The sequence below is a fragment of the Oncorhynchus mykiss genome, chromosome 22 (assembly GCF_057628025.1).
Source record: "Oncorhynchus mykiss isolate SJ-2025 chromosome 22, ASM5762802v1, whole genome shotgun sequence".
In the NCBI taxonomy this organism is placed as follows: Eukaryota; Metazoa; Chordata; class Actinopteri; order Salmoniformes; family Salmonidae; genus Oncorhynchus; species Oncorhynchus mykiss.
The window spans coordinates 17,773,466-17,792,223 of record NC_143043.1 but is presented as its reverse complement, the minus strand read 5'-3'; the positions used below and the strand labels follow the sequence as shown (position 1 = coordinate 17,792,223).

At 46.5% G+C, this 18,758-nt stretch overlaps 1 protein-coding gene across 6 annotated transcripts in view; it reads right to left on the bottom strand.

The window, feature by feature from the left end:
* The window catches only part of lrp2a (low density lipoprotein receptor-related protein 2a), a 70,824-nt gene that overhangs the window by 5,869 nt on the left and 46,197 nt on the right, over window positions 1-18,758 (bottom strand). For all 6 annotated transcript variants that reach the window (XM_036958840.2, XM_036958841.2, XM_036958843.2 and 3 more), the window contains 22 exons: window positions 14,468-14,593; window positions 14,176-14,295; window positions 13,423-13,554; window positions 12,699-12,900; window positions 12,233-12,528; window positions 11,397-12,063; window positions 11,118-11,288; window positions 10,805-11,028; window positions 10,413-10,590; window positions 10,105-10,301; window positions 9,669-9,914; window positions 9,333-9,461; window positions 8,037-8,156; window positions 6,629-6,745; window positions 6,109-6,225; window positions 5,689-5,826; window positions 3,619-3,741; window positions 2,970-3,098; window positions 2,680-2,811; window positions 826-957; window positions 460-603; window positions 41-206 (listed from right to left, as the gene is read on the bottom strand). In XM_036958840.2, the coding sequence (XP_036814735.2) occupies window positions 41-206; window positions 460-603; window positions 826-957; window positions 2,680-2,811; window positions 2,970-3,098; window positions 3,619-3,741; window positions 5,689-5,826; window positions 6,109-6,225; window positions 6,629-6,745; window positions 8,037-8,156; window positions 9,333-9,461; window positions 9,669-9,914; window positions 10,105-10,301; window positions 10,413-10,590; window positions 10,805-11,028; window positions 11,118-11,288; window positions 11,397-12,063; window positions 12,233-12,528; window positions 12,699-12,900; window positions 13,423-13,554; window positions 14,176-14,295; window positions 14,468-14,593 (4,006 nt within the window). The remainder of the gene's footprint in view (window positions 1-40; window positions 207-459; window positions 604-825; window positions 958-2,679; window positions 2,812-2,969; window positions 3,099-3,618; window positions 3,742-5,688; window positions 5,827-6,108; window positions 6,226-6,628; window positions 6,746-8,036; window positions 8,157-9,332; window positions 9,462-9,668; window positions 9,915-10,104; window positions 10,302-10,412; window positions 10,591-10,804; window positions 11,029-11,117; window positions 11,289-11,396; window positions 12,064-12,232; window positions 12,529-12,698; window positions 12,901-13,422; window positions 13,555-14,175; window positions 14,296-14,467; window positions 14,594-18,758) is intronic.

Genomic DNA, 18,758 nt, shown 5'->3' with positions numbered 1-18,758 from the left:
CAAAAAACGAAAATAGTAAGCAATGAGTGAGGTCTTGTACCCTCCGATCCAGTCCACAGCGATGCCATCAGGGTTGGCAATGTATCTCAGGTTCAGATCCAACTCCTTCACTGGGTTATTGCCGTTGTCATTGAAAGTGGTCATGTAGGCCCGCTTGATAGAGCCAAACTGAGAGCCTCGGCCCAGAACTGTCCAGTACACAATACCTAAAAGCACAACAGGATCATATTCATAAGCACACATCATAGCAAGATGTTTGCAATGGAAAATGCAAACAGGTGTTTCTCATTTAACAAGTTCAGGTAGTCCCTCCCTGTTTTGACCCATTTGCTTCTGTTTGGTTCCTAATGAAGTGGAGTAAAAATTAAAACCTCCCCAGTCACTGTATCACTCCCATAAGTGCTCTTCACATAAGCCCAAGAGAACTGCCTAGTTAACTAGTTGAGCTGAAGGTCTTACTGAGTCCGATGCCCTCTGGATCCCACTGGTAGTCCAGAGCCTGGATGTGCTCCATGTTGTCCACGTAGTCTGAATACTGCTCTGAGGACAGGTTGAAGCAACGAATCCGCACATTGTCGGGCAGAAGCAGCACTGGTGGGTATCCTGAAATGGAGAATGGAGAATATGGTAACTTCCTTAACAATCAGGACTGACAGATCGGAGACAGAGGTTGCGTCCCAAATGGCACCATCTTCCCTGTTGTAGCAAACTGCCTCAAATGAAGATCCTACATCTGTATGGGCCCTGGTCAAAAGTAGTGCACTACAAAGGGAATAAGGTGCATTTAGGATGCAGACAAAATTACTTGTCCAGCTAAGCTCTTACCCTCAGCAGCACACTCCATGCCATGCTGCTCGCTGACTGAGCGGAAGCCCTGGGCACAGAAGCACTCGTAACTGCCCTTGGAGTTCTGACACTCCTGTGGACATGTCCCGTAGACCTCACACTCGTTCACGTCTGATCAAACACAAAAAACAGGAAAAACACAGAGAAAAGACCAAAAGATTATTAATAGCGTAAGAAGAGGAAAGAATAGATCATCAAAGATTGTGATGTTGTTACAGAGTGGTGTTCTCTTCTACAGTCGTTGCCAAAAGTTTTGAGAATGACACAAATATACATTTTCACACAGTCTGCTGCCTCAGGTGGTATGATGGCAATTTGCATATACTCCGGAATGTTATGAAGAGTGATCAGATGAATTGCAATTAATTGCAAAGTCCCTCTTTGCCATGCAAATGAACTGAATCCCCCAAAAACATTTCCACTGCATTTCAGCCCTGCCACAAAAGGACCAGCTGACATCATGTCAGTGATTCTCTCATGAACACAGGTGTGAGTGTTGACGAGGACAAGGCTGGAGATCACTCTGTCATGCTGATTGAGTTTGAATAACAGCCTGGAAGCTTCAAAAGGAGGATGGTGCTTGGAATCATTGTTCTTCCTCTGTCAAACATGGTTACCTGCAAGGAAACACATGCCGTCATCATTGCTTGGCACAAAAAGGGCTTCACAGGCAAGGATATTGCTGCCAGTAAGATTGCACCTAAATCAACCATTTATCGGATCATCAAGAACTTCAAGGAGAGCGGTTCAATTGTTGTGAAGAAGGTTTCAGGGCGCCCAAGAAAGTCCAGCAAGTGCCAGGACCGTCTCCAAAAGGTGATTCAGCTGCGGGACCGGGGTACCACCAGTACAGAGCTTGCTCAGGAATGGCAGCAGGCAGGTGTGAGTGCATCTGCACGCACAGTGAGGCGAAGACTTTTGGAGGATGGCTTGGTGTCAAGAAGGGCAGCAAAGAAGCCACTTCTCTCCAGGAAAAACATCAGGGACAGACTGATATTCTGCAAAAGGTACAGGGATTGGACTGCTGAGGACTGGGGTAAAGTAATTTTCTCGGATAAATCCCCTTTCCGATTGTTTGGGGCATCCAGAAAAAAGCTTGTCCGGAGAAGACAAGGTGAGCGCTACCATCAGTCCTGTGTCATGCCAACAGTAAAGCATCCTGAGACCATTCATGTGTGGGGTTGCTTCTCAGCCAAGGGAGTGGGCTCACTCACAATTTTAACTAAGAACACAGCCATGAATAAAGAATGGTACCAACACATCCTCAGAGAGCAACTTTTTCCAACCATCCAGGAACAGTTTGGTGACGAACAATGCCTTTTCCAGCAAGATGGAGCACCTTGACATAAGGCAAAAGTGATAACTAAGTGGCTCGGGGAACAAAACATCAATTTTTTGGGTCCATGGCCAGGAAACTACTCAGACTTTAATCCCGTTGAGAACTTGTGGTCAATCCTCAAGAGGCGGGTGGACAAACAAAAACCCACAAATTCTAACAAACTTCAAGCATTGATTATGCAAGAATGGGCTGCCATCAGTCAGGATGTGGCCCAGAAGTTAATTGACAGCATGCCAGGGCGGATTGCAGAGGTCTTGAAAAAGAAGGGTCAACACTGCAAATATTGACTCTTTGCATCAACTTCATGTAATTGTCAATAAAAGCCTTTGAAACTTATGAAATGCTTGTAATTATACTTAAGTATTCCATAGTAATGTCTGACAAAAATATCTAAAGACACTGAAGCAGCAAACTTAATGGAAATTAATATTTGTGTCATTCTCAAAACTTTTGGCCACAACTGTACACTCAGGTGGTGCTGCTGCTTCCTGTACCTTCACAGGTGTTCCTGTCTGTCTGTCTGGGTTTGTATCCAGGCTTGCAGGAGCAGAGGAAGCCTCCGTCTGTCAGATCTGTGCAGTTATGCTCACAGATGTTGTCACTGCAGGAGCGCCCACTGCCAACGTCTGGGCAGAGCACGTATACATGTCACATTATGAGGGTCGACGTTTACTTTCACTTAAGTATTATACAAACAGCCATATGGCTTATCATAAGATAAAGGTTTGTGATGATTGAGATGTAGAGTGAAGACTGTGGTAAATGAGTTGGGTGGGTTACTCACTGCAGCCCAGCTCGTCAGAATGGTCTCCACAGTCATCATAGTCGTCACAGGTATACTGCAGTGGGATGCATTGGCCATTACTGCATTTGTACTCATCCTCTGAACATGGCCCATGTGTGGGGGCCTGGCCTGTGACAAACACAACATTTCAAGATGTCAATCCTCATGTTAAGATGTCAATCATTTTAGAGAGTAAAAGACATTGACATGAATTGGACAATTAATTTTGGTATTATTACATAATGATGTTTCATTGAACCTTTATTTAACTAGGCAAGTCAGTTAAGAACATATTCTTATTTTACTATGACGGCCTACCCCGGCCAAACTCTACCCTAACCCGGACGACGCCGGGCCAATTATGCGCCGCCCAATGGAACTCCCGATCACGGCCGGTTGTGATACAGCCCGGGATCAAACCAGGGTCTGTAGTGATGCCTCTAGCACTGAGATGCAGTGCGGTAGATCACTGCGCCACTCGGGAGCCCTAAATGATGAGCTCCATGTACTCCAAACTCATTGAAAAAGCTTTTTCAATGGAGATTCTTCATTGAGTATGCTTTTTAGTCCAGGACTAGGCTTAACAATCAGTGTCTGGGAAACCTGCCCTACATAACACTACTGTAACTTGTGATTGGCGTGTACTTACAGTGCTCCTCTTTCTCGTCAGTGCCGTCCCCACAGTCGTCCACAGAGTTGCAGAGCTCATGGCTGTAGATGCACCGGTTGTTGTCACAGCGGAAACGGAAGGGCGCGTCACACGGGATGTCCACTAGGGAGACAAGACCAGAACATGAACTCAATGTCATTTCTCACTGTCAAAGAATAAAGACCATCACATTCAACAATGTAACAATTTAAGGAACAGTGTGACTCTTTAAGGAACAGTGTAACTATTTAACCCTATTCTCAACCGGCTGGTAGAGCATGTTTTGACAATGGATTTGGAAATAAAACAAAATCTTTACTTGAACTTGATTGGTCAACTCCCCCAGCCCTCCTGCATTCATCTTAACATAGCTAGGTGGGACAACCACATACCAATGTCATAGTAAGTACATTTTTCCTCTATAAAGTAGCTATCAGCAAAGTCAGAGCTAATAAGGGGGGAAAGTCAAGTGAGAGTGTTAGTTAAGACAGGCAGCACTTAAAGTACATCTAGCTAGCAAAAAGACAGTACTAGACGACAACAGATTAAGACAACAATTATACTTATCACTCCTGGAGATATCAGGAGTCCTCTAGCTATAGAATTAAGCAGGAATATTAAAATAAATAGTTAAAATGTAACAAGGCATGATTAGCAGGAATTTAGTAAACAATTATTTTGCTCAACCAGGCGGTTGATATGCCAGTAAAAAGTATGGTGGACTCAGAATAGGGTATATTTAAAAAAAAATAATAATAATAATAATTTAAAAAAAAATATATATATATATACTTATTATGGTGAAAAATATAATTGAATTGTTGACAACACACTATATATTAGGCAACATAAATTGGTTAAACTACATTTCATGACCCATGGGGTCAATTAATCAATACTCAGACGTAAGGTCGCCTATAAATGAATACCTAGAATAGTAATAAAAACTGCACTTTGTCATATATTAACTCAAAATGTAGTCCGAACAAGTGGGAAACATGGTGGAAGAATTTTAAGAAAAACATTTTGACGGAAATTGCAATACACACCACCTGAAAAAGCATTCATTACAATGTAATTGGATACTCATGTTTGGACATACACAATTACCAATTTACCAACCTATAAAAGCCATTGAACCAGACCTAAAGTGCATTTGGTAATATTGTTGAGATTAGTAAAAATGCTATGCAAATTGACATTCCAATATGGCATTGCGGGTATGACCTTATTTTGACTTCTCAACCGCCTGGTAGAGCTCTGTAATTTCCAAAATAAACATAAAGATTATTTTTTTAAACTATCGGAATTTCTAATTTGAGTTGTCAGTAATAGGAATTTAAGGGTAAATAATTGTTTCAACAAGTTTTTCAAGAAGAGACAGTAATAGGGTTAAGGAACAGTGCGACCATTTACGGAACACTTGCAACCATTTAAGGAACAGCGTAACAATTAAAGTAACAGGGTAACCATTTAAAGGACAGTGTAACCATTTAAAGGAACAATGTAACCATTTAAAGGAACAGTGTAACCATTTAAAGGAACAGTGTAACCATTTAAAGGAACAGTGTAACCATTTAAAGGAACAGTGTAACCATTTAAAGGAACAGTGTAACCATTTAAAGGAACAGTGTAACCATTTAAAGGACAGTGTAACCATTTAAAGGAACAGTGTAACCATTTAAAGGACTGTGTAACCATTTAAAGGAACAGTGTAACCATTTAAAGGAACAGTGTAACCATTTAAAGGACAGTGTAACCATTTAAAGGAACAGTGTAACCATTTAAAGGACAGTGTAACCAGTTAAAGGAACAGTGTAACCATTTAAAGGAACAGTGTAACCATTTAAAGGACTGTGTAACCATTTAAAGGAACAGTGTAACCATTTAAAGGACAGTGTAACCATTTAAAGGAACAGTGTAACCATTTAAAGGACAGTGTAACCATTTAAAGGAACAGTGTAACCATTTAAAGGACAGTGTAACCATTTAAAGGAACAGTGTAACCATTTAAAGGACTGTGTAACCATTTAAAGGACAGTGTAATCATTGAAGGTGCATTGGCCTTACAGCAGAGATGGAGCTCCTCATCTGAATTGTCTCCACAGTCGTTGTCTCCGTCACATTTCCAGTAGGGCTGCACACACACATGGTTCCTACACTCAAATAGGAACGGTGGGCAAAAAGTGCCATTGGGATAACGGGTTGCTGCAAACGAAAGATAAATGGCCCATTACAAATCAAATTCACAGTTGTAACTTTAATTTAGATAACTGTAGAGGGTGCTGTAGTAACATAATGATTGTTCTGGACCCAATGTGTTTTGTTCATCTGAAGAGATGAGCCTAGTGAGTAAAACTGGTTGAAAAGACGTCATTTCAACCAGTTTTGCCGTTGAAATGATGTCTTTTTTTATCCAGTTTTGCTCACTGGGAGCATTGTATTTGACATCAGCCCATAGACACATCTATGATAATATCTAACACTTACGACATGATATCTCATCAGTGTAGTCCATGCAGTCGGCGTTGCCGTCACATTTGAAGCGGTCGGCGATGCAGTGGCCACTGCCACACTGGAAGTAGCCCATGTGACAGATCCGCAGCTCTGCAGCACAGCCATGCCAGCACAACTCATAATTAATAGGTATTAATGAACCCATTTGAATTCAAATTCACTTTTGGAATACAAATTCTATTTCAGTTGAGCAATAATATCACTCATTTACAGTCATGCCAAGTACTGATGTACCTCAGATTCTGACCTTGTGTTCATGACTACTATAAATAAACATCTAGAATGGACTTGAATTCACAATCTGACCAGTATAATTGGCAACGGAAGAAGGAATGTCATGTCTTTCATTATGCAAAGTCAATTCATCCGGGTGGTCCTTTCTGTGTATCCCGTTCCTCAAAAAGGTGAAGTTTTAGTGCCTCTTTGCTTAGCGCTGTATTCCCTCACACATGAATAAGCCAAGCCAGCGGCAAAACAAAGAGCCTCCACTCACCACAGTCCCTTTCATCCGAGTTGTCCTCACAGTCGTTGTCATGGTCACAGACCCAGCGGTCGGGAATGCAGTGCAGATTATCGCAGCGAAACTCGCTCTCGGAGCACACACGCGGGCCTGGGGGGGGGGGGGGGGGACACAGAGAGGGGAACTAAAGAATTATCACCGCACACGAGAATACTAAATTAGTCGTCATTGCCACAGTCCAAACAAACACGATGTAGACACAGCTGACAGAGGGTGTCCCAGTATTACTACATTATCCTGTGATGGTTTGCTATTTTCCACACAAACCAGACACTGCATTGATACATACTGTAGTTCTATTCCCTCAATTGGGTTATGGCAAAAGCTGTGACTTGTTTTTTGTACATTATCGAATGATCTCAAAGACCCTGAGCAATCATGTCAGTCATTTTTCTGTGATGAGTTCACGATGGAATTCACTGGAGGTGTTCTCTCACTACGCATAACCCCTACAGCTACAAGGCGAGTAGCAGCAAAAAAGCACCAGAGCAAATTTCATCACACAACACAGTGATTTTCCGCGAGACATTAGTTGTTCATTGAAGCATAGATATTATCCTCATTAGCTGGCATGTTCTCAGACTTGTTTAAAATTCTCCAGAGCCGAGGTGGCCGACTCCCTCACTCCCCTCCGTCTGACATGCTGAGGACAAGCTGTTTCGCTAACAGCTGATAAGCCCGCCCCACATATAACACTGCTATGAAGACAGGAGTGTTGTCTTTTGCAAGAGCACTTTGTTATCTTAACAGGTCCATTCTTTGCCATCAACACCCCTATTTCATCTGGGTGACTCACTGTGTCTGAGCTACAATGGAATACCCCATTAGAATTGCTCAGAGACTCACCAAAACCAGGACTATATAAGAATCCAGTTGTCTGAGTTAGCCCATAACTGCTAAGCAGACACATAGGGCCGGTTGCACCAGTTGGACTTTAAAAGGTTGGGCTTAAAAGGACGAGATAGAGTTACGACCTAGTTAGGCTCAACTTGTGCAACCAGCCCATGAAGGCTCAGTGTAGAGGTCCCAATGCGAGCCAGCCAGGTAATCTAAGGTTCAGGTGTTAAGTATACTGAAGAAAAAATATAAACGCAACATGCACATTTCAAAGATTCGACTGAGTTACAGTTCATATGAGGAAATCAGTTAATTGAAATAAATTCATTAGGCCCTAACCTATGGATTTTCCATGACTGTAAACAAATTTGTGCACAACAATTTAGAGCAATAAGCTTTTTGTAAGTATGGAACATTTCTGGGATCTTTGTTTTCAGCTCATGAAACATGGGACCAACACTTTACATGTTACGTTTATATTTTTTGTTCAGTGTAGATACAGTACTAGATAGTTAATGGTGGTTAGATGTACTGTAGAACTCACTGCAGGCACGCTCATCCGAGCTGTCCCCACAGTCGTTGTCCCCGTCACACCTCCAGCGCAGAGGGACACACTGGTGGTTGTCACAGCGGAAGTCCCCCAGAGGGTCACAGGTCACCTCCTCTGAAACACACACATGGATATGAGATAAGAAACAAAAGACGACACATTTACACTTCAGCTAATCCTTCTTATTGTTCTTACCATTCTTATCCTTAACATTCTTATTGTTCTTACCATTCTTATCCTTAACATTCTTATTGTTCTTGCCATTCTTATCCTTATTATTCTTCTCATCATTCTTATCGTTCTTATCATTCTTATTGTTCTTACCATTCTTCTCCTTATTATCCCTCTCATCATTCTTATCCTTCTTATTGTTCTTATCCTTTAGTTTTATCTTTAATGTTTTTCAGCCAAACATTGCACTGGCGCAAACACATATAGTTGATTTTTTTACTTGCTGAAAAATCAATGGTTCATTACAGCGATGTTACTTCTCCTCTTTCGACCAAATTACAAGACGGTTATGATGTTACAGCTACAACCAACCATTGGTACTACAAGACACTGTCAGACTAATGAGAAATTCTTCAACACTGTGCCTCCTACTATTTAATATAGCGTCAATGATAACTACTAGACCACAGTGCTGAACTGAGAGGTGCCCTCTGGTTTTTTAATTAAAGCAGAGCTCATCATGCAGAGGGGAGGGCAGCATGTCTGAAGTGGGTGAGCTCTGAGCTATGCCAGGTCTATAGGAGAGGACAGGAGAGGAGGAGAGCAGAGCTGCGCTGTCTCTACCACACAGCGCCAGAGGTTTGAAAGATAGTGGATCCAGGCCCTCCTTGCTCTTCACCTGGCCCGGCCACTGGCTGCATTCTCTAACAGAGATTAGCACGGATCTCCCCTCTAGCGCGGGGATGGCACTAATGGAGTGAGGGCCTCTGATAAGAGACGGGAGGGCCAGGGCTGCTGCTGTGTGGATCAGGGCGCAGCACAAAGAGCGCAGTGTGAACCTTGCCCCATTACACATGCGCACGCAGACACACGCACACTCTCTCACACACACACACAGGCCATAAATCCAGAGCGTTCTCTCACAGGGAGGTGAATAGAGGCGGTGAGTACCTCTCCATCACTACCTCCTGCTGTCACGCTATGTAATGTTCCCGCTAACAACCCTTCATTCACTCTCAACACACATTGTTACCTCACACAAAGACTCTTCTATTCAGCACGGTGGGTTTGCACCATTGGTCGATTTATGTCAGGACGCTGGTGTTTCTGTGGACTCACCGCAGCCCTGCTCATCACTGTTGTCCCTGCAGTCGTTGTGACCGTTGCACACAGACCACAGTGGCACACAGCGGTAGTTGGTCCTGCAGTCAAACTGGGTGTGGTTGTCACAGCGATAAGACGGCCCCACTGTGAAAAGACCACGTCGAGGAAGTCAATAACAAAGACGAAGTCTTTCAATCATATCTGGCGGGAGAAAACTTCTATCAATTGTGATTTTCCACAGTTTAGGATGAACAGATCTCAATAGGCTCACTGTAGCAATCCCACCCAATCCCTATAGTTAACCGGGCGTGATTTCACCACGTGATTCTCTGTGTTTGGCGCGTCACTCACTGCACTCTTCCAGAGGCTCGTCGGAGTTGTCGCCACAGTCGTCGTCCACGTCACACATCCAGTTCTGGGGGATGCAGCGTCCGTTACGGCACTTGGACTGTCCGGGCCGGCAGGTCCTGCTGGAGCAGTGAGTGGGCTCCTCATCAGAGCCGTCGCCACAGTCGTCCTCCCCGTCACACTGCCACGCCTCTGGGATGCACCTCTTACTGGTGCACTGCCACTGGTGGGTCTCGCACTGATGAGTGGCTGAACAGACAAAACAGTCAATTCAGTTGAAACACTCTACTGAAGTACATTAATACATCCCTGGTATTTAACGACAAAGATCACAACTCATGGGAAATCAACAATTGGAATAACAATGTTATCAAACAATTACAAAGACTGTTTCATGTGTTCTCTGAAAACAGAAATTACAGAGCTAAATGCCACCCACCACACAGCACAGGATCTTCATCAGAGCCATCATGGCAGTCCTGGTTGCTGTTGCACAGGAAGTGGGGGCTGGTGCAGTTTCCATCGTTGCACTGGAACTGGCCCAGTTGGCAGTGGCGACTGGGGCAGGTGGAGGGCTCATCAGAGCCGTCTCTGCAGTCCCTCTGGCCGTCACACTTCCACCAGATGGGGATGCAGCTGTGAAGGGGAGGAAGGGCAATACTGTTCAGGGCTCACCAATGCCACAATTGTATAAAACAAAGAGAATGTGTGTATCGCAGTAGAACTCTGAGGTGAACTCCCACTCACCGCTCATTATCTGCACATCTGTACTGGGTGCTGGTGCACATGGGCAGGCAGCGAGCCACCCCCCCCAGCTGTAAAGTCAGGAAGTGGTCGGGGCATTCACAGGTGTGACCACGCCCCCCGTCGCGGAGCAGACACAGGTGAGAGCAGCCTCCATTGTTCACTGCACAGGGGTTGGTCACTGGGGGGATAGAGAGGGGGTCAGGGAATCAGTCAGGCATTCAATGCAGCTGGGCAAACACAGGCCCGGCATTGTGTCAATGTAAACACTTGAATGGATCTAACAGGCAGGAAACGTCAGGATAATGAAGTGATAGCAATCTGAGTGTGAAGGAATGGATGTTGATCCAGGAGAAGAGGAGACTCAGATTACTGTCTCCTAGACTGAGACTGACCTATGGGCTGCCTATAGGGATGGCACACGTGGATGTCGAAGGGTCTGTGTGTGGTGTTGACCAGAGACTGGCGGCCGGATCCGTCGTATTTGTTGCCTTTCTCCACTGTACGGGTGTTCCAGTCAGTCCAGTACACAGTCTCCTCAAACACAGTCAGGGCAAACGGATGGGGCAGTATCCCGTCATACACGGTGTGTCTGTGATGTCCCTCCAGGTCTGAGAACCTGAGGAGAAGAGGAGTAGGATTACAGGAGGCCTTTAGGCATTTCGGGAACAAAGCAAGACTACATGGCAATATGAAGCAGGGTCTTACTCAATGTAGTTGAGATGGGCATCCGACCAGTAGAGCTTGTCGTTGCTGTAGTCGATAGTGACCCCATTGGGCCACTCGATCTTAGTGGTGATGATTGCGGTCTTGTTGGTGCCGTCCATTCCAACACGGCCTATGAAGGCTTTGTCCCCCCAATCTGTCCAGTAGACATATCTGACAGGGATCAAATGGGTTGAGATTATTGGCTTATCGAATGAATCAAGAATAAATGAACAATTCCTCATTTTGACCGTGTAATGGTTAGTGATTAGATTTACTCACCCATATTTGGGATGGAGAACGAGCGCCCTGGGGTTTTCAAAGCAGTAGGTGTTATTGGCGTCCACACAGTGTTCAGCCAGTTTCTTCACAAAGCGTCCGTCCAGTTCGGACACTTTGAGACAGTCCAGGAAACTGTCCGCCCAGTAGAGTTTCCTGGCCACCCAGTCGACCGCCAGGCCCTCTCCATGGAGCACCCCGTTCACCACCACTTCCCTGTTACTGCCATTATAGAACATCCGCTCAATCACCCTGCGACTCACATCAATCCAATAGAACCTCTTGTCCACGCGGTCAAAGTCCATGGCCACCACGCTGGTCAGGCCCTGCAGGATGAGGGAGTAGGCCTCTCCATCCGTGGACAGGTTACGAAGATAGTAGCGGTTACTGAAGATGAGGTAGGGCGCAATGTTGCTGTTCTGACGACAGCTGTGGCCATCCGGTTCCCGCAGGAACCCGGGGGCACATTTACACATGTAGGAGCCCACCGTGTTCTCACACACCTGACTACACACGCTGGGCGTCTCCGCACACTCGTTGACGTCGTCGCATGTCTTGTTGTCGGACATGAGGCGGTAGCCGGGGCGACAGGTGCAGATGAAGCTGGTGGGTGTGTCAGTGCAGTTGTGGTCACAGTGGTGCATAGAGGGGTTGGTGCATTCATTTATTCCTGCATCCAGGACAAGAGAGAACACGCATTAGAGGAGATTGCCTATAAATCCAACACCACACTGCTGCTCTGCTGTGATACTAAATGGCTATATGGGCATTGTAGTTTATGTTTTGATATTTTATATAACTTAATATGTTTTATTGCTTTTAAGATATCATGCACTCACCACAGCCCTTCTCGTCACTGTTGTCTGAGCAGTCGTCGGTACGGTCACACACGTTGAAGATCGGGACACAGTGTCCGTTGTCACACCTGAACTGCCCGGGGGGACACGTAGGCGGTGGCATGCGGCACAGGTGGTCAAGCTCATCGGACTCGTCCCCGCAGTCGTTGTCCCCGTCACATATGAAGTCGCGGGACACACAGCGTCCGTTTTGACAGGTGAACTGGTGCTGCTGACACGGCTGGTAGGTGCAGCCCTGCTCGTCGCTGCTGTCCCCACAGTCATTCCTCCGGTCACACCTGCCATCAAACACATCAGTCACTCAGTGTACTTCGCCATACACCAGGGGGTGCTGCTGCCCAGTCCACACACTCACACTGTAGTCTCATCATCTACTGAACAGTGTGACTCATTCAAGACATCTGACAAATGTCATTGTTATGTCTCTGTCAAGTCCGAGTTGCCAAACCTGTAGGAGCTGCGTATGCAGAGGCCGTTGCTGCAGGTGAACTCGTTGACACCACACGATCTGCGCGTGCAGTTCTGATGCTCGTCCAACGCGTCCGCACAGTCCGCATCGCCGTCACACACCCAATCACGAGGGATGCACTTCCGCTGTGGCGCTTGGTTGTTCACACAGGTAAACTCCAAAGCTGAGCATGTGCGGTTGTCTAACAAAACAGGGGGGGGGGGCAGGATAAATGACGCCAAATTAGAGACGTTTCAAGATTATGAAGACTCCCGAGACTGGACCTGAAATTTCTCGCAGTCCAAACATTCCTAAGTGTATTTCAGGACCTCTAGCCGTGACTTCGGTTTCCTATCCATCTAATGTGATTGAGCCCTATTGTTTGAAGTGAGACTCCTGCCGAGGCCCGTGGTGCGCTGAAGCTATGCGCTCCAGGCTCCTTATTGTCAGAGCCCACATTGGTGAGGGATGACATAATAGTTTAGTTCCACCCTGAGCCTGGGAGCTGCGACAGACACAAAGTAATGAGTGAGGCAGGGGAAATCAGGAATGTGAGCTCCTTGGACTCTGGCCGGAGACCTTCAACAAGAGCCAGTATCCACCCCCCACAAACCCAGCATGTATCCTGATCCCTCAGTGTCTGACTCCTGATAGAGAGAGAGAGAGAGAGAGAGAGAGAGAGAGAGAGAGAGAGAGGAGGTAGAGGAGAGGAATTCACACTCACCACAGTTGTGTCTCTGGTCCTCGTCACTCATGTCTCCACAATCATTGTCCCCGTCGCAGATCCAGGAGGAAGCGATGCACCTGCCGTCGTCACAGGGGAACTGGTCAGTGTTGCAGGTTCTCACCAGGGTGGCTGCAGGGAATCAAAGGTCATAGGAAACCATGCGAAAACTGATTACAATTAGAATACTATTGTCCTCTAAATACAAATATGTCAGTCACTTAAAACTTTCCTTTACATGTTCTGATTGACTTCAACTAGTAAAGACAACAGGTAATGCATATCGGAACCAAAATTAAGCAAGTGAAGCTATCAAAATAGTCACGGCATCTCCTCCACATTCCAATCTATGGTGTTCTATTGAAACAATAGATAAAGTGAGGCTGTGTAATTACCGTGGGACAAAAGGAAGAGGAAAGGAAGAGAGGAAAGGTAGCGAGGAAAGGAAGAGAGGAAATGAAGGGAGGAAAGGGGAGGGGCTGTGTTTGTCAGAGGAGACTAGTGGGCATCAGTATGGAGGAATGTGGCAGACAGTGGGAGGTCGGACTGACTGACTGACCACATCACTAACAAAGGCATACACTACTGACACATCACCAACAGCACGCACGCACGCACACACACACACACAGAAAATAAACCAATCATTCACGACTGTCAACTCAGGAGAACAAATTAATAATGACTCCATTCTGAGAACCTAGTTGAATCTCTTGCTTAGCGTAGTGAGTGAAGGAGAGCTGTGGTACGTACTACAGGAGGAGGGCTCATCGGAGCCGTCAGCACAGTCGGTACCCCCATCACAGTACCAATGGGCTGGGATACAGCGACCACTGGAGCAGCGGAACTCGTTCTGGGCACACATGGAGGTGGCTGGAAGGGGAGAAACAGACATGGTAAGGTCATTTAGGGGTCACTCTCCTCTCAAAACCCAGTTATCGTGCTTCCAAAAGGGAACACTATTCCCTATATAGTGCACTATATAAGGGCATAGGGGGTCATTTCGGACGCGCCTTACTGTACAGAACAGGCCTGGGGGACTCACCACAGTGTGTAGGGCTCTCGTCACTCATGTCCCCACAGTCATTGTCCCCGTCACACAGGTAGGAGCGGGGGATGCAGATGTTGGTGGATGTACACTTAGTGTGTTCTGGCTGACATGTTCGCTCCGCTGAGATACATGACAAGAAGAGGATTGGTGTTATTGTTGAGTATATATATTTTAGTATACAGTGCCAGTCAAAAGTTTGGACACAGCTACTCATTCAAGGGATTTTCTTCATTTTTACTATTTTCTACATTGTAGAATAATTGTGGAGATATCAATACTATGAAATAACACATGTGGAATCATGTAGTAACCAAAAAAGTGTCAAACAAATGTTATATTTGGATTCTTCAAAGTAGCCACCCTTTGCCTTGATTATAGCTTTGTACACTCTTGACGTTCTCTCAACCAGCTTCATGAGGTAGTCACCTGGAATGCATTTCAATGAACAGGTGTGCCTTGTCAAAAGTACATTTTTTGAATTTATTTCCTTCTTAATGCCAATCAGTTGTGTTGTGACAAGGTAGGGTTGGTATAAAGAAGATAGCCCTATTTGGTCCATATTATGAGAAGAACAGCTCAAATAAGCAAAGGGAAACAACAGTCCATCATTACGTTAAGACATGAAGGTCAGTACAATCCGGAAAATTCCCCTTACCCGTGCTCCTCTCCATGGGGCGACCAGTCAAAATCTATCTGAATAATCATTGACTCTGGGGCCGATGAGAGTTGCATGGACACTACCCTGGTGTCAGAGCTGGGCATCCCCACTCAGCCCCTCTCCAATCCCATGGACGTTAGAGCGGTGGATGGGCGCTCTATAGGCAGAGTCACCAACAATACCACTCCTATCAACCTGTGAGTGTCAGACTATACAGTTCATGCTCATCAAGTCTCCTCGGGTACCCATGGTTTTGGGGTTTTTATGGCCCCAGCGTCACAATCCTCTCATCGACTGGACTGCTGGTGCTATCATGGGTTGGAGACCGTTCTGCCACACTCATTGCCTGAAGTCGGCGCAGCCTGCCCGGGACATCTTCCTGTGGGCTCGGAAGAAGACTGCACCCGTGCATCGACTACTTGGGCCTCAATGACATCACTGTTAAGAACCGCTACCCGCTACTCGCCTCGGCTTTCGAGCCGCACCATTTTCTCTAATCTGGTGCGGATACGGGAAAGTGACGAGTGGAAGACAGCCTTCAACACAGCTAGCGGACTCTACGAATACCTGGTGATGCCATTCGGTCTGACCAACACTCCTGCTGTGTTCCAGGCCCTGGTTAACGACGTTCTCTACGACATGGTGAACCGGTTCGTGTTCATCTACCTCGACGACATCCTCGTCTTTTACCGCTCAGCTCAAGAACACGTTCTCTAAGGCCAACAAATCCTCCAGTGTCTCCTGGAAAACCAGGTTTTTGTGAAAACAGAAAAATGCGAATTCCATCGCTCCACCATCTCCTTCCTTAGATACATCATTGCTGCTGGGAATGTGCAGATGGATCCCGGAAAGGTGAGTGCCATGGTGGATTGGCCCCAACCCACATCCAGAGTGCAGCTGCAATGCTTCCTGGCATTTGCCAATTTCTATCGCCGTTTTATCTGGCGTTCCCCTAATCAGCACTCACCTCTCCCAAGGTCCATTTCACATGGTCCCCAGTTGCTGACAGGGCGCTCTTGGACCTTAAGCACAGCTTCACCACAGCGCTTACATTAATCCATCCGGACCCGTCCCTTCAGTTTGTGGTGGAGGTCTATGCTTCGGACGTCAGGGCTGTTCTGTCCCAGTGTTTTGCTCTGGACCTTAAGCTACATCCCTGCACCTTCTTCTCCCATCGTATTAACACCACGGAGAGGAATTACGATGTGGGAAATCGAGAACTACTAACAGTGAAGATGGCGTTGGAGGAGTGGAGGCACTGGTTAGATGGGGCGGAACATCCATTCATTGTGTGGACGGATCACCAGAACCTGGAATAGCTCCGCACCGCCAAGAGTCTCAACTTCAGGCAAGCTCGATGGGCCCTGTTTTTCACACGTTTTAATTTTACCATCTCTTACCGCCCGGTGTCCAAGAATGTTAAGCTGTATGCGCTTTCACGCCACTATAGCCCCGCTGTTACACTCTCAGACCCTGAGACAATCCTTCCTACCTCGTGTCTGGCTGCTGCGCTCATCTGGGGGGCCGGCTAACCAGATGTTTGTCCCAGACGTTGCCGCTCCCTGGATCCTGGAATGGGCTCATTCCTCCAGGCTTGCCTGTCACCCTGGCTCCCGTCGGACCCTGACCTTTGTTCAACACCGCTTTTGGTGGCCTACCATGGTCCCTGACGTCTCCGCATTCGTTGCCGCCTGCACTGTCTGTGCTCATAATAAGACTCCTCGGCAAGCTCCTGTTGGCAACCTTCAACCACTTCCTGTCCCTCACCGTCCCTGGTCACATGTATCTCTGGACTTCATCACTGGTCTCCCTCTGTCTGATGACAACACCCCTATCCTTGCGGTGGTGGACATGTTTTCCAAAGCCGGCCATTTCATTCCCCTCCCTAAGCTACCCTCAGCCAAGGAGACGGTCCAGCACATGGTGCAGCACGTCCTCCGGATCCATGGACTTCCGCTGGACATGGTCTCTGACCATGGTCATCAGTTCTCGTCCCGTTTCTGGAAGCCATTCTGCATACTCATTGGGTCGTCAGCCAGCCTGTCTTCGCTGCAACACCCTCCCTGTCGCCGTATCTGGAAGAGAGCCCGGTCGGCTTTTCGGAACCCGGCTATCGTCACCGGAACCGGAACCTGGCTATCGTCTCGAGCAGAAGGTCCATTTGGGTTCCTGCATACTTTCCCCCTGTTTTATCAGACCTTTCCCCATCTCTAAGATTCTTAGCCCCTCTGCTGTTCGTCTTCTGTTGCCCGCACCCTCCGTATACATCACACTTTTCATGTATCAAGGATTAAACGTCTGTCTCACAGGCCTCTGTCTCCTCTTCCCTCTTTTCCGTACTCCTGTCCTCTTTAGTCCCTGTTTTCTAGTTCTTCCGGTTTTGACCATTCTGCCTGCCCTGACCCTGAGCCTGCCTGCCGTTCTGTATCTTTTGACACTGCCCTGGATTACTGACTTCTGCCTGCCCTGACACTGAGCCTACCTGCTGTCTCTGTACCTTATGGACCTGAATTACCAAACTCTGTACCTTATGGCCCTGAATTACCAAACTCTGCCTGCGATTGACCTGCTGTTTGCCTGTCCCCTGTTGTGTAAATAAACTTCTGTGATTCGAACTGTCTGCAACTGGGTCTTGTCCTGAGTTCTGATAATAAGTTTGTTGGAGTTAGCAGCCTCAGAAATTGGCAAATAACTGCACCTCTGATTTCAGCTCAAATAAATGCTTCACACAGTTCAAGTAACAGACACATCTCAATATCAACTGTTCAGAGGAGACTGCGTGAATGAGGCCTTCATGGTCAAATTGCTGCAAAGAAACTACTACTAAAGGACACCAATTAGAAGAAGAGACTTGCTTGGGTCAAGAAATACAAGCAATGGACAGTTGACCGGTGGAAATCTGTCTTTTGCTCTGATGAGTCCAAATTTGAGATTATTGGTTCCAACCGCTGTGTCTTTGTGAGACTCAGAGTAGGTGAACGGATGATCTCTGCATGTGTGGTTCCCACCGACTTCCTTCGAAGTTGGTGCCTCTCCTTGTTCGGGCGGCGTTCGGTGGTCGTCGTCACCGGCTTTGTAGCTGCCACCGAATCACGTTTCTTTTTCCATTTGTTATGTCTTGATTGTACACACCTGGTTCCCATTACATTATTATTATTTCCCTACTTAACCCTCTGGTTCTCATTATGTTTTGTGCGTGATTGTTCCTGGTTTTGTGTTAGTCATTTGTGTTAGGGTTTGTTATCCCTGCGTGGATTTATTGGCTGATTATTTTTCAGAGTAAAGTACGTTATTTTACTCAGTTCTGTGTCCTGCGCCTGACTCCGTCCTCACCTCTGCACAACTGACACTTGACACCGTAAAGCATGGAGGAGGAGGTGTGATGTTGTGGGGGTGCTTTGCAGGTGACACTGTCAGTGATTTATTTAGAACTCAAGGCACACATAACCAGCATGGCTACCACAGCATTCTGCAGCGATACGGCATCTGGTTTGCACTTAGTGGGACTATCATTTGTTTTTCAACAGGACCCAAAACACACATTCAGGCTGTGTAAGGGCTATTTGACCAGAAGGAGAGTGATGGAGCGCTGCATCAGAAGACCTGGCCTCCACAATCACCCAACCT